Below are 22,654 nucleotides of genomic sequence, written 5' to 3'. Positions count from 1 at the left end.
TATCGGTTTATCAAGCGACTTAATCGGTTCCTAATAAATAGTACAAGTGTTTTTAATTTTCGATATTATTATTATATATATTTTTATTTTTGTATTTTCATGGATCTTTTTATAAATTTATTTGTACTTTTTATATGTACATTTACATACTCACAAGTTTTTAATTTTTAATTTGTTGACCAGCAATTTTTTAATTTTTAATTATTAACTCACAGGCAATGTACATGTCTGCGCGCTTTTTAAAAAAATGCATTGGACTTTCAATAGTACGGCGGTAGCGGTACAGCCTTTTTCTTTTTAAGCGGTATTTGTTCCTTGGATTAGAATATATGAAGCGACTAATCTGTGCCGTGTAGATGATCTAACGGTCCAAATTCATAGTTAACTTACGGATAACTTTTCGTGCTCAGATAAGTTCGCTCGACCCGACCAAACCATATCGCCACGTGTCCAACTTAAAACAAGACTTCATTTAGGAATATTTTAAAGACGCAAAAATGTAAAACGAGTTTCCATTCTCGAACTGATCACTCACCAAACTAACTTTACCAATTTGCCCCTCTCCCCCAAATTAACCAATAACCGGCGAAACCCAACAAAGTTTTCCACGCCCAACGATTTTGATACTTGAAACTTGATGCTTTCCATCAGCGAACCAGGACTACCCACGTGTCATTTCTGAAACTTCTCGAGCTTTATACCCCGTTCGATCCTCGGTGTCTTCGAACCGACGCACTTTTTCATTTTCGATCTTCTTCCCAGACGTTCATTTTTTCTCGGTGGAAAAAAACAAAACTTGGAGTGCTTTTTCCTCAGCCAAGGAAGAAGAAGGAATTAGGCCAAAAAAAAAAAAGGCCGCTGAGAAAGTACCCCACACTCTTTGTGCCATCCCGTTGTTTCTGCTTTCTCTGACTTCTCTATCTCTTTCGACGTCGGAACCCTAATTCGATCGGCTGGGCCTCGAAGCAAACGGCAAGTGTTCGGTGAGGTTTAATTCACTCTGTTCGGGTCTGTTTACTGGGCTTTGTGCTTTGTTGAGGGGAGAGAGGGTTGTAATTACTGACAAGGAATTGTTTTTTAAGTAGTCGATGACTGAACAATTGGGGAATAGCTGAGATCAAACGGGCTGGATTTCCTCGACGGATGGAGGGAGGTAGCGTCTTTAGACTTACTTGTTCTGGTACTGTTCATGTCCAACTTTTATGAGATACAGGGTACTTTTTATTCTGTTTTTTGGGCAAAGATATTGCTTCCGTTGCTTTGAAATGGTGAGCTTTGATTTCAAATTGTTGCTTGGGCTTCCTTTGATCTGAAATGGCATTCGCCCAAAAGTTTTTAATTTTTCTTACCTTTTCACTGTCTAATTGGTTTTTTAAGGTTGTCTGTTAAAGGATTATGCTTGCTTCATCCTCTTGGGAGATTGTTCTGTATAATTTTATCACTGCGGAAGGGACTACTAATTCTTGGTTGAAGTTTATTCATATTTATATTTTTTTATATTTGGCCGTGTAAACACGAAACTGCTTGTTTTATTATTGGATTCACTATTGAGATAATGGTTTCTTTGTCCTGCGCTTCCGTTTTAGACACCCTCCACGCCCTAGGCACTGGATTCCTTGTCTATTTCCAAAATGTCTTCATTGTGGATCATTTATATTCACCATCTTGCTTGGAATATAGTAGTTTCTTGGGGCACCTAAGTATATTTTCCGTTTAGCATTGTTTGGTGTGCATTTTTGCAAGTGGTCTTGACATTTTGAGATATGGGGTAATGATTGAATGGTAAAACCTACGAGTTTTTTACTGCTGGGATATGTTGAAGTTTCATGTTGCCCTGACTCGTGGGCTGATTATTTGTTGTGCAAATTTTAATTTAAATTATTGCATTTCTGTGGGTTTCTGTGTCATGTATGCATAATTTACATGTTGACATGTGGTTGATGGATGTATGCTTCGATGTGATTGGTTCAATGACAATGAGCTTCTGTTCTCGGGCATCTGTCTGCATGCATGTGTGCTTTCTCCTTCTAAAGAAAAAGATAAAAAATGAAAGGAACATTATCAAATCAAAGAAAGAAGAAATACAGTAAGGTAGACCCTGATATCCTCCATTAAGAAAAAGACAAATGAAAGAAGGAGAGGCCAAGATTTTCAAAAATGAGCTGGGATTTTCAATTTCCCTGCATATCAGGAATTGGTACTTACTTGAAACACCAAGTGTTAAGAAGTGTGGTTCCACAGCTCTATCCCATATCCATATCAACTGTAATGGAAAGGAGAGATACCTGGAAGTCCTCCTTTCACGCTTATCTCCCATCTCCCAGGACCCCTTCTTTCTCATTTTTTCTCGTGTATTTCTCTTTTTTCAGGGATACACCCATGGATTATGATGACAATGATTTTCAAAGCCAGAATCTTCATTTAGCTGGTGAAGGGAGTGCCAAATTTCCTCCAGTGTTAAGGCCATATGCACTACCTAAATTTGATTTTGATGAGAGCCTTCCAGGACAATTAAGATTTGATAATTTGGTTGAAACTGAAGTTTTTCTTGGCATCGAAAACAACGAAGATAACCAGTGGATTGACGCATTCCCTCGAGGGAGTAGTGGCATAGAGTTTAGTTCAACTGCAGCTGAATCTTGTTCTATATCAAGGCATAACAATGTCTGGTCTGAGGCCGCCTCCTCAGAGTCTGTTGAAATGCTATTAAAATCTGTTGGGCAGGAGGAATTCATTCCAAGACAATCTGTTATTCAGGAATCAGATGCCTGTAATGAACTGGCTTGCTTAGCTAAGCAAATGGAATCTAATCCGAAAGCTGATGATAAAAATGAATCCCGAGGAGATGTTGCAAGTTTACAGCCATATCATAACATTCATGAAGACGGGTCTGGATTGAAGAATAATGAAACAAGAGAGCAACCTAAGGTTGGGGTTTCCCAAGCCCATGAAAATGAATTATCTTTTGATGAGAGTTCAGGCAATATGGAACTAAGTGATATTTGCAAAAATGTTAATCTTCCTCAGTCTGATGGGATTCATTTTACTGATACAAAAAGTAACAATGAAAACCAACAAGAAGCTGGAACTATGGGTGATGACTCGTTGAATGACAAAACTTTAGACAATTCATCTGCTTCTGGGGAACCACAAACTAATATTACTGCAGCACCCATGCAAAATATGTGTGCTACTTCTGATTCGCTAGACATTCAAAATGTGCAAAATCAGGTGGCTGGTATTAGTGGTGAGCAGCAAGGTTGTTTGACAGCTCAAACTGATAGGCAAGATACAGAATCTTACACATTTAACAAAGATACTAATGTAGACATACAGCCTTTGGATGGAAATGCAGTTGGGACTGATGCACATAATGATAATTCTCTTTGTTTGGCATCTAAAGAAGCTTTGAGTGGTGAAAGTATGGTTAAGGGACTCAATCCTTGCTTAACTAAGGTGGATGACTCCTTAGGCATGGTACCTAGCAATGTTTCTGACTTGCAGAAGGCAGCAAGATGTAGTGAAGATATACTTTATGGAAATCCATGTGTGGACGGTGCAGGCGGAAATGCAGTTAAAGATGCAGTCAAAGATGATCAGTTTGCACTAGCAGCACACAGCTCTCCAAAGGTTGAAGTTAAAGGAAATACTGGTTTTGTTGGGATTAATAATTCCGATCGTGGGATTTCTTCTAATCTCCAGCAGGCTGTGGATTCTGCTGTGAAGAAGGCACGTGGTGAGAGCACTTTTGCCAAGGAAAAGGAGTCACTGAGTACTGGTCACGAACTGGATATGGAGGTTTCAGTAAGTAAGGTCGAGACACCTATTTTAACTGTGGAGGGAAGCAACATTTCTGAAATTAATGAACATGATGACAGCAAGGTGGAAGACATTTCCCGTTTCAGCATGGCGTTTTCGACAAAATCTAGCATTTTGGGTGAATCAACTCAAGTATGTGAGCACAGTGAAGTTGACAAACTGGATGAAAAAAAAAATCATCAAGATATGTCTGTTGCAGGCCAGGATTTTACAAGGGCTCCTTCTGACTCTAGCCAAATGAATTGTGATGCTGATAATGTCCATCTTGTTGATAAAGGAGTTGGTTCATCGACTATTAGTTCAGGTAGCATGGAAGGTGGGTTATCAACTTCCTTTGTATCAGCTGACGTCACAGCTCTTGATAATTCAGGTATGTTATTATATTTTATAATTATTTTGAAAAGGATGGTTAGTCTTTCATGCCATAGAATCTAGCTTAAAGCTGTCTTTGCTGCATCACCTTTCAGCTTCAAAAGATTTATTAGATGTTTCTTTGGCATCATGTGGGACAGTGGATGTTCAACCTGCTTCTTGCAATGTTTCCTCCCAGAAAGTCTCAGATCAAAATGATGTCCAGAGGAAAACTTCTCCTGTTGGGTCCAATTCTGTTGATGAAAAGGAAGACTCTGCTTCCAGAATTGCTGAGGAAACCCGCATATATACCTCTATTCTGTCTTCTCAACAGGGAACCATTCCTTGTCCTGTTACTGGAACTGAACAACAATCTTGTGACATTTCTAGGCAACTTTCATGTGAGACAGTAGACAATGGTACAAAGATTGTAGAGACTTGCTGCACTGGAAATATTAGTGAGCCTCAAAAAACAATTAATCACAGTAAGGAGCGTGCAAAAGAAATGGATGCCTCTCCATTTCTAAACGAACCGACAACAAAACAAGAAGTAAACCCTTCCTCGAAAATATCAGGTGATTTAATAGTCTCTCTACTTTTGAGTTTCATTTTGATATCTTGCATTTTGATTTATTGATGTGTTACGTGTTACTTGTAGAACATGGGAAAAGTTATTTGCATCCTTCGCAGTGTCAAATATTCAAATTCTTTAGTTTTATCCTCTTTAGTGTTCTTAATAGAATCTTGCATGTTAATTCTTTTTTATGGCAATCTGATTTGCCTTAGAGTTTTTTTAGAATGTTGCTTTATTTTTATTTTTTTTAAGTTTATTATACATCATGTTTTAAAATAACATGAGCTTATAAAGACTGTCTTCTGTCAAGAATCGCATGTCATGATTCTTTGAAGTGTCTTGTTGGAAATTTACTTCAAAAGATGTACCTTTCTCCTATCCTTTCATTAGTGCATGTGAGCCAATTAAACTTTTTTCTGAACAAAAGGTGAATTATTGGTTTTATTTTCTGGTGGAATGCTTGGCTGATCTGTTTACAGTGGTACACGACCCCCTAATTGGTTTCTTTGATTAGATGTCAAACTAATTCTAAAGTAAATGTAGGACATCTTATTATCATCTAGTTTTATATTGGGATTTGGTAGATTATCACTGCGCCTCTAACAAAGATTTAGAAGAACGGAAGTTAATTCATTTTATCAAAGTTCATTTGTTGGATAGTACAAGCCCTCATTAAATGGGGAGGTCTGCTGGATTGTGATAGTATTTGGGAGGATGTTGAAATTATCGTAGCACGTTTGTCTACCTTTCATTATGAGGGTGGCGTGAGGTCTGCTGGGGAACTGATGGACCCTGAGTTATGGTATGCAAAGTAGCAAGTCCCATAGAGATATGGGGAGGTGGCAGAGGAGGGATGGAATAGAGAATTATATGGATAACTACCCTTGTTAGGTAGGGCAATTTTTCTTCTTTTTTGGATGGAATATTTTTGTGGGGCTGGTAGCTGTTGAGATGTTAAAGTATTTTCTCAGGAAAAAGGTGGGAGAGAGGTGGTTCTCTCAAAAGTCCAGAGTTTCTCTGTTCATTTTCTTTTTCATTCCATCTTGTAGCTCAGTAATTGAATTTGCTGCTTGCTTTCTTCTCTGTTGAAGGAGAAGTTGGAATTCAGTTCATAAAAATAAAGTCTTCCATCATATGGTATTTTTGTTGGATATAATCAATATCTGTGATGCTGAGTGGTTTATTTTTGTGATCTGCATCATGTGTTCCTATTCTCTTAATTTTCATTCAAATGTTATCAAACCTTTTAATTGTATTATTTTGCAGGAGACTTGTTACTTTCAAATCAAGATTCTGTGTCTTCCGCTCCCTTGTCTGACTCTCATGTTGAGTTGCACGAGACTGTGGGCTGTCCTGCCAATAATACTTGCAGTCCATCTATTACGGTTGAAAGGTCTTCTCAAACTGAGAAGGATGGAAATCAGGATCCCCCTGTTTCTGAGCTCATCAACAAAGATGCAACAAATATGCTATTGATTGATGATAAAAAGGGAAATAACGCATCTAAAGATAAGGGAAGCTTGACTTCTGAGCTAAATACAGAGGCAAATTTGTCCAAAAGTGATGCTGCAGATTCGAGTACAATTGGTGTTGGGAATAGCCAACCAGTTCCTACCAGTACAGCCAGCAAAGCGTCTAAGGTAAGTCTTCTTTCAGTTCTTTATCCATGTGAAAAGAACCTGTTGTATTCTATTTATAGCCTATGTGTTCTGATTGAATTTCCTTTATAATGTTCATGAGGACTTCTAGAGGATTAATGCGAATACATGGCATATTTTGTAGACTGACTCCAATTTTTTTCCTCCTTGTCCGGTTTGAAGTTTTTGGAGGTATCTCCTTCATCAGGGTTAGATCCTTCAAAAACCAAAACTGCTGGAGATAATTCCCATGGAAGTGCACAAATTTCTGATGGAGAGAGAGCACGTAGTGTTTCCAAAAGTACACCTCAGCGTAAAACTAGACGAGCACCTAACAAAACTGCTGGAAAGGCACCTTCTAGAAAAACAAGTCATGTGAAAGAAACACCTCCATCAAGACAACCTGAAAGAACAGATAAATCAAATAACGTAAAGCTAAGCTCGCCCCCTGGCTTCCAGCTGATGCAATCCAATGAGATGCTGCAGTATGGGCACGTAGATTCTGGCAGTGCAAAGCCATTTGCTCTGTTAAATGCTTCAACATCTAGTCTTCCAGATTTGAACACCTCTGCTTCTGCTTCTGTGCTGTTTCAACAACCTTTCACAGATCTACAGCAAATACAATTGCGTGCACAGATCTTTGTTTATGGAGCTTTAATGTGAGTTCAAATGTTTGCCATTGTATGCCATTTAAATGTGATGAAGCTACATTGATGAGTTGTCTATGTCTGCTCATAATCAATATTTGTTAAACATTCCTTATGCTATGACAAAATCTGACATACTGTATGTAAATGAAAAATTGGAATTATTTGTTCTGCTTTTTGACTGATATGCCGAACCTAAAGTTCATGCCATTCTTATTCCATCACTATGCTTTTACTGAAAAACTAATAAATTGTTAGGCAGCTTGTTAATATTACCAATTAATGTATGTTTTGGAACTTCTAGTTTGTTAATAACTTGTGCCTATTATTTCCACAATTGAAATTTGCTGCAGTCAAGGCACAGCACCTGATGAGGCTTACATGATATCAGCATTTGGAGGGCCAGGTTAGTTTCTTTCTTTTTCATGAGCTCCCTCCGTATCTGCTTCTTTTATTTCTCCATCAGAAACAGTTGATTTACTATAAGCTATAAATTGTGCTCTTAAGATGGTGGAAGAGGCCTTTGGGAGAATGCTTGGCGTGTGTGTGCAGAAAGGCAGCATGGTCAAAAGTCTCTTCTCATGAACCCCGAAACTCCTGTACAATCACGATCTGGTATATCTTGGAATTTTTAATCTGCCCCCCCCCTTCTTTTTTGAGTTGATTGGATATAACTCTTGAGAATCAGAATCTGCAGGTCCTAGAGCCTCTGAATTGGCTAAGCAAGGTTCACATCAAAGTAAAGGCATCTCTTCTCCTCTTGGTCGATCCAGCAGCAAGGCTACCCCAACAGTTGTAAACCCCTTAATACCTCTTTCATCTCCCCTTTGGAATTTACCGACTCCATCTGATTCACTGCAACCTGGTGCACTTGTAAGGGGATCTGTCTTGGATTATCCACGGGTACCTTCTTCTTTGCATCCTTATCAAACTCCGCCTCTGAGGAACATTCTTGGACATAACACATCTTGGATATCCCAGGCACCTGTTCGTGGACCATGGATTGCATCTCCTGCTCCTGCTACTGATACCAGTTCCCTCTTTTCTGCATTACCTATTTCAGATTCAGTTAAATTGAATTCAGTCAAAGGATCTACTTTGCCTCCTTCCAGTTGTATAAAAAGTGTCCCTCCAGGTCTCCCATCTTCCAATGCAGCTCCACAAAGTATCTTTGTTGGGACTGCCCCTCTGCATGATACCAGCAATGTGACAGTGTCACCTGCTCAGCATTCTTCAGATCCAAAGCCTAAAAAAAGAAAGAAGGTTATGGTATCTGAGGATCTTGGTCAGAAGGCTTTGCAAACACAATCTCAACTAGAGCTGAATCCTGTTGTTAGTTCTCATGTCTCTACTGTTGTTCTAGCAACAATTGCTGGGAGTGCACCCAAAACTACCTTTGAAAAATCTACTGTGTCTATGTCCTCTCTATCTCATGCTGATCACCTCAAAAGTGATCGTAGTATTGAGAAGAGGTTTCTGTCAGATGAGTCCCTTGTTAAAGTTAAGGAGGCTGGGGTTCATGCAGAGGAAGCTGCTGCTCTTTCTGCAGCTGCTGTGAATCACAGCCTAGAGATATGGACCCAGCTGGATAAGCAGAAAAATTCTGGATTGGTATCGGTTATTGAGGCAGAACTAGCTTCTGCAGCGGTTACAGTTGCTGCAGCAGCTGCTGTTGCAAAGGCAGCAGCTGCAGCTGCCAAAGTTGCCTCAAATGCTGCTTTGCAAGCAAAACTCATGGCTGAAGAAGCATTGGCCTCATCTGGTCATGAGGGCACCTACCAAAGTAGTGAAATTTCTCATTCTGAGGGTATTAAAAACCTGGGAAAAGCTACCCCTGCATCTATTTTGAAGGGTCCTAATGGAACCAGTAGCTCTAGCTCGATCATTATTGCTGCAAAGGAGGCTGCTAGAAGGAGAGTGGAAGCTGCATCAGCTGCTGCAAAACAAGCTGAAAATATGGATGCCATTGTGAAGGCTGCTGAGCTGGCAGCCGAAGCTGTATCACAAGCGGGGAAGATTGTAACTATGGGTGATCCTCTGCATATTAGTGACTTGGTAGAAGCTGGTCCACAAGGTTGCCGGGAAGCACCACATGATTCTTGTCAGCAAGTTGGATCATCAAAAGGCAAGATTAGAGTTCCAGTAAACATTGACAATGTTGGAGACAGTGCCACAATTTCTCACACACTTAATAGAAACATTTCATCCGATGGAATGGGGATGAACATTGCTGCAAGTGAGAAGTCACCTCTTCATAAGGTGTATAATGAGAGATCAGAGGACCAAACAAGACCCATGGATGGTAATTCTAAATCCATTGACACTGTTGAAAGGACTTCAATAGGACCCAGGGGTTGCACTGTTTCTGACTCTGTCAATCCCATTGATTTGGTTTCAGGATCTCAGATTGAAATGCATGATACATCTTTCCCTGTTGCAAATGGATCTGAAAAGCTGGAGAACAACATCAAGGAGGGCTCACTTGTAGAGGTTATTATTTGGAATTCTTATAATCTATTTTATTTAATTGAAGTAGTCCCATTAATGCCCATGGGTTGTACTCATAGAAAATTTGATGATTAGGTCATAGGTTTGTATGTATTGTTCCCATTTAAGAATATTTTAGTTTTGCTGTTGGGTTGTCTTTTTACATTGAAGTAATCATATTGCAGGTTTTCAAAGATGGAAGGGAGGGATGTCAAGCTGCATGGTTCACAGCCAATGTTTTAAGCTTGAAGGATGGAAAAGCTTATGTTTGCTACTCTGTGCTTGTAGCTGATGGAGGTTAGTCAAACATGCTTGTGCTTCTATAAGAATTAGATTGTCTGAGGAAGCTGTACTGTTCATGAATTATGAATAGTGTGGCTTCCTATATGTTCTAAATTATATATATAGATAGTTAAATATCTTATTAACTACTTGACCACAAAACCGCATGACTTATTCATTAAATCTTGACTATTTTGAATGTTTTGATGGACATGGGATTTTTGTGTTTAAGATGAAAATTACCATCGGCACTCTTTTGAGGGAAATTTCCAATGTAAAATGTTCTACATTAAACCATATAATTGACCTTTGCTATTGATTAGATGCTTGTCATAGTTTTAATGATTTGTTCCTAGGTTTACTACATTAGGATGTTTCCTTATTTCCAATCAGCTTTCATTAAGATCTCAAGTAATTGGTCGTTACAGTATGTGTTTGTTCATTGTTAATGAGAAAACTTCTGCTTCCTAGGGGCAGGGCCATTGAAGGAATGGATTCCACTAGAAAGCGAAGGAGACAAGCCACCTAGAATACGTATTGCCCGTCCTGTAGCTGGTTTAGTTCATGAAGGAATGAGGAAGAGACGTAGATCAGCCACAAGAGATTATGATTGGTCTGTTGGGGATAGAGTTGACGTATGGATACAAGAAAGGTACCATCTGCAGTTCAGTCTTAGTAGTCATTTCAAGTGATATATGTTTTGCTGGTGTTATCTCCTCACATTTGGCACTTTTTATTATCAGTTGGCAGGAAGGAATTGTAAAGGAGAAGAACAAGAAAGATGAAATAACTGTCAACTTTCCTGGTATTTTGATTGAAAACTAATGTTTCATGTTAATGCCAATCACACCATGTGCTTGAAAATTGATAATCCAATTGATTCTCTGCAGCTCGTGGAGAAACAGCTGTTAGAGCTTGGCAAGTTAGATCATCCCTTTTTTGGAAGGATGGGAAATGGATTGAATATTCTAGCTCAGGAGCGAATGTCAAGTCCACTCATGAGGTGTCTTGCTTACTTTTTCCAATAGGAAATTGATCATTAATGAATAATTAATGCTTGCCTGTGCTGAGCTTTTAGATTTTTCTTGCAGGGTGATACACCACGTGAAAAACGACCTAAGTTGGGTAGTCCTACGAAAGAGGTGAAGGGGAAGGATAAGATGTTAAAGAGCATTGAGGGTGGGGAGCCAGTAAATCCTAATGAATTGAGATTGCTTGATTTGGCAGAAAAAGAGAGAGTGTTTAACATTGGTAAGAACAGCAGGAATGAAACTAAAACTGATACACAGAGAATTGCAAGAACTGGTCTTCAGAAAGAAGGATCAAGAGTGATTTTTGGTGTTCCTAAACCTGGGAAGAAAAGGAAATTTATGGAAGTTAGCAAACATTATGTTGCGGATAGGAGTGACAAGGTTAATGATGGAAATGATTCAGTTAAACTTGCAAATTTCTTGATGCCTCAGGGTCCAGCTTTTCGAGGATGGAAAAATAGTACCAAGAATGATACAAAGGAGAAACGAGGAGCCAATTCAAAGTCTAAAATTGTCAAGTCTGGAAAGCCTAGTGTTCAGGTTAAACCAAACCTGCCGAAAGACAGTCCTGCAGCGAATGCCTTTTCTCCTTCCAATGATCTGACAGATCATGCAGAAAAGATCAAGGACTCTGCAAGCCATGATAATGATGCATCTGAGAGGGGAAACCGTGTGGAGATGGCATCCTACTCTGCAACTGATGGAACAGCTGAGGGACAGGGACCAATCTTGTATCCTCCGTTGGCAACCTCATCTGATCCTCCTTCCTCTCACAGGACAACTGCATCAAGAGCAAGTAAAGGAAAACTTGCCCCTGCTGGTGGGAAGTTGGGTAAGATAGAGGAGGAAAAACCAACAACCGAAATCTCTGAGATCCGTAGATCCAATCGTAGGATCCAACCAACTTCAAGAGTAAGTATTCAACATATATCTCTTTCCATTTAACAAATTGGCTTTCATGTATAATTGTTCTTGGAAGTATGAAAATGAGCATTTTTTTTTTTTACTTTGCACTGCTCAAAAAATTTAAGTACCTGTATTTGATGTATTTATGTCTTTATCCACCTAATGGAACAAGGCTTCTTCTTGTTATCTTTATCTTCTGTGCCTGATGTGATTTGGCTTTGGGGTGGCAGCTATTGGAGGGGTTACAGAGTTCTTTAATCATCTCGAAGATTCCTTCTGTTTCACATGACAAGGGTCACAAAAGCCAGAATCGTAATGCTTCTAGGGGTGAGAAACGAGAATTTCCTTTTCCAGTGATGGGCAGTACTTTTGTCTCGTTGAATCTGCTGTATATCATGACTGACTGACTGACCGACTGTGAACAGGGAATAATCAAGGCTGAACAACAACGCTGTTGCAAACCTGCAATGACGCAGCTCAGTTAGAAGACCAACAATTAATATGAAGAAGACAGATACACCCAAGCCCAGCATAGATGTGTATATTTATAATAGGGAACCTAGGAATGCAAATTCTTGCCATTTCGGCTTTAGGCAGACTAGTGGGTAGTGGACTAGATGTTCATATCGATTTCTAGTTTTGTTTACAATTTCATTCGATCTCCCCAGTTCCAAGTCCAAGGCACTTGTAGGCTGTATATGGACTTTCTCCGTGTAGTCCGGTTTGTAGATGTTTGTTGATGATCAAATTACAACGTGATGCTCCCCCCCCCCCCTTTTTCTTTTTCTTGTTTTTTTCTCTCCCTTGCCTGGATATCAACTTGTTTCCTCCTTTTAATTTTCCCTCACTTTAATACCCTGCCTGCTTTGCTTGGGTTTTTCAGCACTGTTTGTTAAGCCCTGGATCTGGTACATCTCATTTGAGTGATACGCACAAGACATCATTACAGGAGGAGAGACACAGTATACAAGATTGTACTTTGTGGGGCTGACCCCTAATTTCTTAGGTCGTCTTCGTTTTCCACGAGTTAAAGAAAGGGTCAATTTCTCCTCTTACGGGAAAGTGTGCGCGCGATCGGCCTTCTCATGAATTTGGTTTGCGGCTGACCGATCGTCTCACTTGTATATTCATCTTGTGATTTGTGAGTAATTTTGAACTAAATTCTCACTTGTATGCCCTTGACAGGATGAAGGCAATTTTAGGTGAAAATGTTTCCCAGCGTATCAATAATAGAAATTGCTTCTATGGTTTGTAAGAGGGAAAATATTTAATTAATGAAGTATATGTACTTAATGTGTTTTAGTCAAGGCAAATTAGCGTGTGGATTTTAAATTTAAAAGTTCACAATATTAACATTAATAGTAATAGTTATAGAATGAATGATGCTTGAATAATCTACTTATTAATCGGAAGAAATGCGCAAGTTTGAGTACGTAAGCTTGTTAATATTGCAATAGCTAATGCTCAACAATATCTGATTGTAATAGTGTAATGGTTTTTAACTTAGGGGTGATAATGTTTTTCCCATAATTAGTAGTATATACATTTCTCAATATTCGAAAGAATAGTGCTAGAGACAAAAGTGAGACATAAATATAAGTAGTAGAAAAAGGCTCCAATCTTCAAATCTGCACTAAAAGACTTCAAATGATTTTACTATTGGCCTAGTCCTGATATTATGTCTCTTCTGGTCATTATCCTAGACCTTGCATCAACGTGGACTCATTTTGAAATATAATTTTTTTCTACCTTTCGAAAAGTTTTTCTGAAGAATGTTGTTAGGATTTTATTAAATAAGAAAAAAAAGGAAAGGTTTCACAGTAGCATTTCAGAACTTCATTATCATTTTTGAATACAAGGCTACAGAAAAAACTATACAAAAAAAAATTATAAAGTAGATTAAAAATAAAATCTAAATGCGAACGCATCTGGTAATTTCTCTAAACACATGTCAAAAGTGACCAGTCTTTCTTGATTCTTTATTTTAGATAAACATGAATTTTATGATTTTACGGATTCTTTCTATTCAGTTTGAGGATCATCTGATAATTACTCATACTTCGTAAGATTAGAAAGTATATGCATATCTTCTTTAATTTACTCGTATTAGTTTTTAATGTCAATAGCGTAAATATCCTTGTTTTAGGTTTAGAAGGATTGACCATAATAGATATTTTCAGAAATTGATATAAAACACTTGGATAGTGAAGTTGGGCTTCAAACTTCCCAGGAAGCAATACTATTTTTCTTTTTTCTTTTTTAACAAAGTAGAAGCAAATCAAAATAAGTTGGGCAGTTCTACTTTCCCTCCTTACCCCCCTATAGGTCATGGAAGACAAGAATGTCAGAAGGAAATGGGAGAAAATTCTTTTTTTTTTTTTTGGTTTTGGTCAGACACATCAACCTGTCGTAGAGCAAAGGTATAGATCTACAACAAGAATATCTATTAACACTTGCAGCGCATTACGGTACTTCATCCTATACATCGATATATAAATTAAGACACCTACCAACTTACTGGATTATGTCTGCACACCTTTTTGTTTGATTGGTTGCTGTGACAAAGTTGAATTAGCATCGACTTGACTGATAACTGGGAAAAATGGAGACATTATCGTCAACAAGTGATGCCATCAACAAGTTTATTTCTCCCAATATTCTCCTCAGTCACAAATCACTTCCTTTTCATCTGCTTGCTGTTTTCCTGCTTCCTTTTCGTGGTTGAAGACTCTCTTGAATCTTGCTCCCTCCATTCATTATGGATTCAGCGTTTGTTGTAAGGTTTATAGCAATATTTTTATAGCCATGCTTGCTTACTTCATCTACAAGTGGCTTTTCACAGATGCAAGAGCTTGGATATTCATGGAATTCTCCTCGTCCCGGTCTCACCTCATCCGGCTCTCCCATGAATCCTCTCTGAGATATCTTGACTTTTCTGGAGAAGGTATCCCAATCCATCTTATCTCTCGCCAAAAACAGCGCACTGAGCTTCTTTGCATTTGGTCTAATGGTTCTTTTGTGACCCATGTACCTCCTGTAACATGCAGAATGAAATTTATCGGTGATGTCAAGGTTCTCTTCAAGCCATTAACAGGTTTCATCCAAGCCAAAAATAGAAAATGGAAAAACAGGACGTAGCAATTAAAAATCAGATAATTTATTACCACAAGCAGACAAGCTACATGTGTCTATAGTTTTCTGTATATAAATGAATGACCGCTGCCAAAACATGCTTCAATCTCTTGAAATACATAAATACTCCCTCAGGTCCTTTTTATAAGGCCTTATTAACTACTTTCCTAAGATTAAGGAATTGAGTTAGAATTATTTAAATGTCTACAATTATTACAACTTCCCAAAACTACCCTTAATCAAGTTAAAACTATTATTCATGCTAAGAATGAAAGAAATAAGGGAATTTTTAGAATTGAGTCATAAATGTTTCATTAAATTTTGTAAAGGGCCTTGTATTAAAGACTAATGGGTGGATGTTATAAATAAGACCAAAGGAGCATGAACAAAACAAACTTAAATGAAGGAAAGATGAAGTGACATCAATGACGAAACATCACAGTGATAATCTTTAATTGAAAAATTAAAATTTGAACTATCATTAAGTGCTGACTCCAAGGGAAAACAAAATTGACTGAGATTAACATTAGTATCTAAATCCAGCATACAAACAGTAATGCTATAGTTGCTTCCTGGACCATGCCATATGTTCATAGCATTGAGATTCAGCTTTACAGATCGTTTTGCCATTCTCGATGAAGCAATGGTGTCTAAATGTCAGAATAACTCTCCAGCAGAACAATGGCATTGCTGGTCAAGGAGGCTGAGACCCCAAAAGAAGAAACTTCGAAAAGTCCCATTCGGGTCACTCAATTGTAGAAGGAACTTATCAATCTATGCTCTATCACTGGATGAATTTCAAGAGGCGCTAAATACTTGGTTGTGCCACCTAATCTAGGAACTACTTTTCAACATTGTACCAATCAAGAGAGCTAACATCTTAAACAGTAGTAAAACAATCAATCGAGGACCCCTGGTATTTGAAGAGTGTTATGAGCCCAGATCATTATTTATCCCAATTTATATCCTAAAATCTTCACGACCAAACGACAATAATTCGTTTGAGCACTTTCCGAAAAACTAAAACAGGTCACACAAGAAATTTCATACTTGATTTCTCAGTCATGTTTGACATGCACATTAAGTTTCTGCAACGTGAAACCTATTGCTATCTTTCTCCTTTCTACTCCTTACTTTTCTACTAGATGGAAGGCAAATAAAGAAATTGTAAATAACAATCCTAAATCTAAGCAAACTTACAGAGTTAATCCCTCCTCATATTTTGCGCACAAGTATAACAATAAATAGCCATAATTCAAAAAAGAATAATCACAACGTGACTCTAGCTATTCTATGATAAGGAGCAACTTAACCATTATGATTGGTATACTATATATATATATATATATAGAAACAGAAAGCTAATTTCTCACCCAAGTAGGAAAAACACAACTAAGGTTGGCATAATGTACTGAAAAGGTTACACCCCACAACATCATTAGGTTAAAGTAAATGTGCCTCTTACCTTCGACCAGCAAGTATCTTGGCCATATTACCATTATTGTTTGTGACAAACACATCACTGTCATCACAAACAATGTAGTCAATGGCAGCAAGACGGGAAGAGAATGGAAGGAAAGGTTTCAGCTCCTCATTAGCAAGCATCTCCTTAGTATACATGTTAGGGAAAAGTTCTCTAAGAGGGCGCATAGTCTCATCCCCACCATATATTTCTCCTGATGCAACATACAGGTATGTGTCATTTGCAAAGCCAAGTGCCCGCAGCATCAAACCAACTTCATGAGGAGTAAGCGGACATTTTCCTCGCTTACGCTCTCCATCAGGGCTCAAGTCCTACAGTATCATACAAGTAAATTTCCCATCCATCTTATATCAGCACAGAAATAAGTAGGTTACATTAAGGCAAAAAAAAAAAAAAAAATTGTAACCAAAGCATATTCAATAATGTAGGTTTGCAACACATGTAACACAAGTTAAATCATCCTGATGTTAAGACAAATGAGAAAAAATAGCATTAGAAATAACAGGATTGCAGTCTTACAGGCAATGTTGTCCACCGTTTTCTGATTTCACCAAGTTCACGTCTCTCTTTTTCCCCCCCACCGAAATAACAACCTGAAAATGCTAGCATATCTGGTTCAAACCTGTAATAAATTAATTGTAAATGATGTTATGAGAATCCAAACATTTTAGACAATGGCAGTTTCCATGCTTCCCAAGCCCCCCCCCCCCGAAACAAAAGAACCATAAGTGAACATACACCTCCAATTTAACAATTGAATTATACACCACATTAAATTCTAGAAAACCACATAGAAGAAGCTGCTGAGAGCAGAAGAGAAAGCAACCATAACAAGACAACCTGAAAGACTTTCAAGATAAAAATCCACATTTGTGAAGTGTGCTTGGAAAAGAGAAATCACAAGGAAAGAGGGCATGGATTAAGATATATGCAATTTAGGTTGCTTGTATGAGAAATCTGCACCATTTTACTTTAGATGGAATTTAAATTTTGAACTTTATCCATCAGGTTCTTTAAACAAACCTTAGATGAACTGCAATAAATCGATCTGTCATCTTTTGCATCCTCATAACCAGTCTCTGACCAAGTTCTTGTATAGGTTTTGTAAACCTTAGGGCGTGATAATTAACACGGCAACGGAGTTTTTGTAGTTCATCATCAAGGTTATTTGCAAGTCTATAATCAAATTTTGTCAATTGCACAACCTGCAAAATATCCCAATTGTTTGTTACCAAGTGCAAAGTTCACTAATTGATCATGACAAACATATACAAAACTGAAAGTGGAATAATTCAGAAATTTTAAACTTAAGGCCATCCCTATATTGATAGCAGCCTTACCCGTCTCCTTAAGAGGATTGGCAAAACTTGATCAAGATAATATTCTGGCTCTGATTTCCTTGGGACACGCATTGTATATGGTGGCTTTTCCATTGACCGCATGATCTTATCAGGAACTCTTTTAACAATAGGAACATCTTTTGCAAGAAAAGAAATAAACCACGCAACATCGAAAATGTTGATGAAGTCACTGCGTTCAGACAAAAGTCTCTTGAATAAAAGAACAGTAAACTTTTCTTGCCAACTCTAAACTAAAATAACAAAAGGTTGATGAAACCAGATATGTACCTCTCATCTTTCCAGTAAGATTGGTGATCCAACTCAGGTACAACTAGAGTAGCATTAAGAATTCGTGCAACAACTACAGCATCTGTTATCTGAACATGATGGTCATTTCCTCATAAGAAAGTATTTAATGACATGGGGTTAAAATTATTAAAAAGTACTTACTAAAGGTGAATATGATAATTAAACCAGTGACCAGCAGTTTATTGGTGGCACTCTTTAGAGGAATGGTCACTAGGATATCATAAAACTTATGTCCTACTTACCCCAGTTCTTTGTTGGTTCAGTCCTCCACTGGTTGCAATAAGCAAGTAGCCATTTGAGGATCGCTCATGCACAGCAGCTGCATCATCCAGTAAACCAAATAAGACAAAAGGAGTCCTTTGTTGTGAGGTAACATAACCCCCCCCCCGGAAAAAGTCTCCTAAGATGACCAGTAAGACCAGTAAGTCAACTGTTACAAAAGTTAGGAGCTCTGAAATAATGCCATAAAATGGCACGACGCGGAACCTTTCCATTTCTTCATTATTCTTTTCTCTCCACTTCCCAGTCATAACCATTGATATTTCTACATTACATGAATCTGTTTTAGTCATGGATTTGATGAATGGTTATGATAAGGAAAGTGGAGGGGAAAAGGATGATAAAGAAATTGAGAGGTAAATGGCATTGGCCCAGATAATGACTTCAATTTTGGTCCAGACAAAAACTGAATGGCAATTCATGCAAGGAAATGCATCCCGGTCACTGTGGTCACCTTGTAGACTTCAAATAAGGAACAGAAAGAGGTGCTAAATTAACTTACGAGCAAAATGACGTCCTCTTTCACTGCACCCATAGTAGTATCTAGAATATTGTGATTTCCAAATATCAACTGGCGCACGATACTCCCCATGCTACAAAGATTTACATCAATTTACTTTTAGTTGATATGGTTGTAGATGAAGACACAAACAAAATCACAACGTTAATCTCTGTTTGTGTAGTTGAAAATATACATTTGAAACCATATTGGTACTACAATCAAAGCAATAATGCAGGCAACTAGTTTCCAATTTCAAACGCCAGCAACCCAACATTACCCATTCAATTGCGTGACGCGGACGCATGCGCTGGAATTCACGCATATGCAGACAAACAATGATTACCTGTCTGTAATAGAAAGTGCGCTGGACCAATCGTTGAGAGTACCATTCAAGATCAGAGGCCATATGACCCGTTAAAAGCGAAATCAAGCCCAACGCGAATAGCATGAAGCCGCACACCACCGACCACGAGGTCGGCTTCCTCTGCTGCAATGACGTCGGCGCCGTCGTCATCGATCTCCAACACACATGCTTATTAATATTCGGGTGCTGTAACAGAGCCAGGTTCGTCGATAACAAGCTAAACCTCCAGGCCTTGGCCACGCCCATTTGGGGTCAAAACGACAACCCCCAAATCGCCATCGCACCTTTCATCCCCAAAAGCCCATTGCTTCGGAGCTGCGAGAAAACTGAGACACTGCAGGCAGTGAAGAAGAAGAAGCTCGGTAGAGAGACGAGAAAACCGTAAATGCAAGTAATGTGAACGTGAAAGGTTGGGAAAAAAGGCTGCAAGGTCCCAGATTTCGTGGGGAACCCTAATTTAGGGTTTTTGTGAAGAATATATTAATCACTGTAGAGTGTCAAGTCTTTGGAGTTAGCGACCATGGATGCGGGTGCTTTACAGAGAGAGAAAACTGTGCAACAGAGAAATATATGAATGCCTTTTATACCGTTGTTTCCATAAGTTCAACTTGCGGCATAATCTGATTGAAGTCTGAGTGGGAAAGCAGGAGAATTAAGGAAATAATATATTACACAGAAATCTGACATTTATGAGATAATTTCGCGATCTTGGCATTGAATTACGCAAAGCAAAGAACAGAATTACGCATATTGTAAGGATGGGACGGGCAAGAGAAGATGCTTTCCTTTCACCCGGTTAAAAGAGACACTAGGCAACTAACGAGGCTGACACCGTCAAAAAATATCGGAACTTGGAATTGTGATGGAGAAAATTATTTTTCATTTCTCTTAAAAAAAAAATCTCACATATTACTTTTCTAGTTTTTTTTATAAATTATTTTTAGCAACCTCATTAATATTAATATGAAAAAATTAAAAGAATAAAAGTATGTAAAATTTTAAATATATCTTTACATAATAAATATAAAAAATAATGTCATATTTTTTTCGTAAAGGATAATTTTAAAAATATTTTTTAAATATTATCTAAAAAGTTATACCATGATTTATAAATAAAATTAAATAAATCTTTTAAAACATGTCTTGTGAATAAAATCGAAGGTAATATTGTTGTGTGTCTGTGGTATCTTTTAGAATTGAGGTATATTAAGAATTATTTATTATTATTTTATTTTAATTTTATAACTTATCATTTTCATGTATCTTTTCCTTTTTTTATTTTTAATGAAAGTAAAATTGATTCTTTTTTTTTTTTAGCATTTTGAAACATATTAATGAGTTCACAGCCATTCCTTCATTCTAGTAAAATAATTGTAAGCACCTTATAATAGGATGGAGGAACACTTTTTTTTTTATAATCAATGTCTTCATTAATATTTTTTAAATTCAAATTAATATAATATTTTTTATATATTCAATATAAAATATAAAGTGTATACTCCTTCCGTTTAAAAATATAAGACATTTTTAATTGAATCGTACTTTTCAATAAAGTAATTACCTACTTTCAAATTAACTCTATCTTTTCATCTTTATGCTTATTGAATACTCTACAATAAATATAAAGTCATTATTAATAAAGATACTTTTAAAAAAAAGACAATAATTACATCTCAAAAGATTAAAAATGTCTTACATTTTTTAACATTCAACTCCTCAAAAAATATCTTATATTTTTAAATGAAGGGACTAATAGATTGTACTAAATGTATTGTGATGTATGGTGTGTAAAAAATATTTCCAGAGTAAAGAAAATATGAGTTCTTGTTTTTTTAAAAGGACAAATATGAATATTTTGATTATTTTCTTTAGATAATAAATAAAATTTATTTTGTTCTATACTATACTATACTATCCGAGAACAAAGCCAAAGTTACCCCTCCGCTCCTTTCCAAACGTTTACTGTAGCTTTAATTAAATATAAGTAAGAAGTAAATCAAGATTTAGGCCATAATGTATGCAATAAGTAAAGCTAAGCACATATACTTGAAAAAGGAAAATACGTTGAACTCTATTCTATTTTTCTAAAATTACAAAGACATAACCCATGTTTTCAATCATTGTTGGTCAAAAAATATATTATACTTTAATAAAATGTTTACCATAGTTTAAATATTTCATTAAAGCTTATAAAAGAGGGAGAATAATAGATAAACCCTATTGAAATAGAAAAATGATAAGTTAATTCCACAAAATGTAATAATGCAAGTGATATCTCAAAAGATTTTTTTGAGATTAAATTTTTGTGTGAAATTATTTTAATACTTATTTATAACTAATTGTATATAGTTTACAAGTTTGATATAAGTATTCACAAGTTTGGTTACACCAATAACTAAAATAATTTTAAAAATTACAACTTTTTATTAGCAATTTTTCTTCATCTAGCAAAGTGTAATTAATTTTATATAATTCATAAGTTTAATATAAATATTTGTAAGTTTGAATTCATTAATAAATACAAAAATTTAAAAAATCAACACTTTCTAAATCACAAAGAGGTACTAAATTAATTTCACACAAAAATTTAATATCAAAGAAATCATTTAGGACCTCACTATTATTATCATATTTCATGATATCAAATTATCATTTCTCTATTTCAGAGAGATCTATCTGTCATCTTGCCTATAAAATACTTAATTTTTCATTTATAATTATGTTGAAAAATTTAAAATTATTATTTTGTTCTTATATTTCTAATCTACTACATCACTCTCACTCTGTCCCATTTAAGAAACTTTAAATAATTAAGTATGATAATATTTAATAAATACTTTTAAAATATTATATTAAAATTATAAAATATAAAAAATTAAATATAAATTATATTAATTACTGTATCTTTTATTATCTATTTTATTAATTTTTTTTCTACATACACGTTTGAAATATTATTTTAGCCAACACATGTATTTAATTTTTTTAAAAAAAACTACTTAGTAAATAAATTTGCATAACTAAAAAATTTAAAACTTGAATAAAAAATGAAAAACATATTCATTTATTTTTTTGTGACTTAAATGATTTGCAGATAATATTTATATTTTAAAAGGAATTTTTTGGGTTCAGCATATATGACTCACCGATCAACTAACGATTTGATGAATAAAAATAAAATTTTAAAAATAAAAAAAATTTGTATTTACTAACTTTATATTGATTTTAAGGAATGTTCATGCTCGATTTAAATTTTAAAATAGAAAGAAGATGTTTATAATTAAGATAAAATAAAAGAAAGATCAATATATATATATATATATATGTACATATGTATTCATTCTTAGAAAACAACTTTATATCTTATAAAATACTCCCTCTATTTAAAAATATAAGACATTTGTAATCGAATCTCACCTTCTAATAAAGTAGTTACATATTTTTAAACTAATTTTATATTTTTATACTTACCTCTAGTAAACACCTTATAATAAATATAAAGTCATTATCA

The 22,654-nt window shown here is 36.2% G+C and overlaps 2 protein-coding genes across 11 annotated transcripts; one reads left to right on the top strand and one right to left on the bottom strand.

The window, feature by feature from the left end:
* Positions 1-760: 760 nt before the first annotated feature.
* LOC129311623 (uncharacterized) lies at positions 761-12,989 on the top strand. Of its 10 annotated transcripts, none has more exons than XM_054953991.1 (17): positions 762-983; positions 1,086-1,153; positions 2,370-4,189; positions 4,287-4,745; positions 6,011-6,384; positions 6,565-7,040; positions 7,382-7,434; positions 7,536-7,643; positions 7,717-9,330; positions 9,427-9,518; positions 9,701-9,812; positions 10,269-10,449; positions 10,541-10,602; positions 10,688-10,800; positions 10,889-11,740; positions 11,965-12,061; positions 12,160-12,989. In XM_054953991.1, exons 3-17 carry the CDS (start codon positions 2,380-2,382, stop codon positions 12,174-12,176), a joined length of 6,420 nt encoding a protein of 2,139 aa, XP_054809966.1. In that variant the 5' UTR covers positions 762-983; positions 1,086-1,153; positions 2,370-2,379; the 3' UTR covers positions 12,177-12,989. The 10 variants fall into 10 exon arrangements, with proteins under 10 accessions (XP_054809968.1, XP_054809966.1, XP_054809964.1 ...); XM_054953989.1 differs by having other exon boundaries at positions 1,086-1,180; XM_054953992.1 differs by having other exon boundaries at positions 1,083-1,153.
* Positions 12,990-14,078: 1,089 nt separating this feature from the next.
* Positions 14,079-19,918, bottom strand: LOC129310404 (O-fucosyltransferase 29-like). The gene is made up of 9 exons (XM_054952236.1): positions 19,123-19,918; positions 18,780-18,870; positions 18,241-18,317; positions 17,978-18,066; positions 17,690-17,879; positions 17,373-17,554; positions 16,869-16,971; positions 16,332-16,660; positions 14,079-14,768 (listed from the first exon to the last, which is right to left on the bottom strand). The coding sequence occupies exons 1-9, from the start codon at positions 19,387-19,389 to the stop codon at positions 14,420-14,422; spliced, it is 1,677 nt and encodes a 558-aa protein (XP_054808211.1). The 5' UTR covers positions 19,390-19,918; the 3' UTR covers positions 14,079-14,419.
* Positions 19,919-22,654: the final 2,736 nt, after the last annotated feature.

This window comes from Prosopis cineraria, unplaced genomic scaffold, assembly GCF_029017545.1.
Source record: "Prosopis cineraria cultivar Desert tree isolate PC_DT_omini unplaced genomic scaffold, ASM2901754v1 PC5, whole genome shotgun sequence".
NCBI lineage: Eukaryota > Viridiplantae > Streptophyta > Magnoliopsida > Fabales > Fabaceae > Prosopis > Prosopis cineraria.
Note: the sequence above shows the minus strand (reverse complement) of the source record. Positions and strands in the feature narration are given on the sequence as shown.

Excerpts from the sequence above, each read along its gene's own strand:
- LOC129311623 (XM_054953991.1), top strand. The coding sequence starts at position 2,380 with ATGGATTATGATGACAATGATTTTCAAAGCCAGAATCTTCATTTAGCT. Across the intron at positions 9,813-10,268 it reads TGTGCTTGTAGCTGATGGAG|GGGCAGGGCCATTGAAGGAA; the intron begins GTTAGTCAAACA and ends TCTGCTTCCTAG. Across the intron at positions 10,801-10,888 it reads ATGTCAAGTCCACTCATGAG|GGTGATACACCACGTGAAAA; the intron begins GTGTCTTGCTTA and ends TTTTTCTTGCAG.
- LOC129310404 (XM_054952236.1), bottom strand. The coding sequence starts at position 19,389 with ATGGGCGTGGCCAAGGCCTGGAGGTTTAGCTTGTTATCGACGAACCTG. Across the intron at positions 18,871-19,122 it reads GCACTTTCTATTACAGACAG|CATGGGGAGTATCGTGCGCC; the intron begins GTAATCATTGTT and ends AAATCTTTGTAG. Across the intron at positions 14,769-16,331 it reads AAGATACTTGCTGGTCGAAG|GAGGTACATGGGTCACAAAA; the intron begins GTAAGAGGCACA and ends TGCATGTTACAG.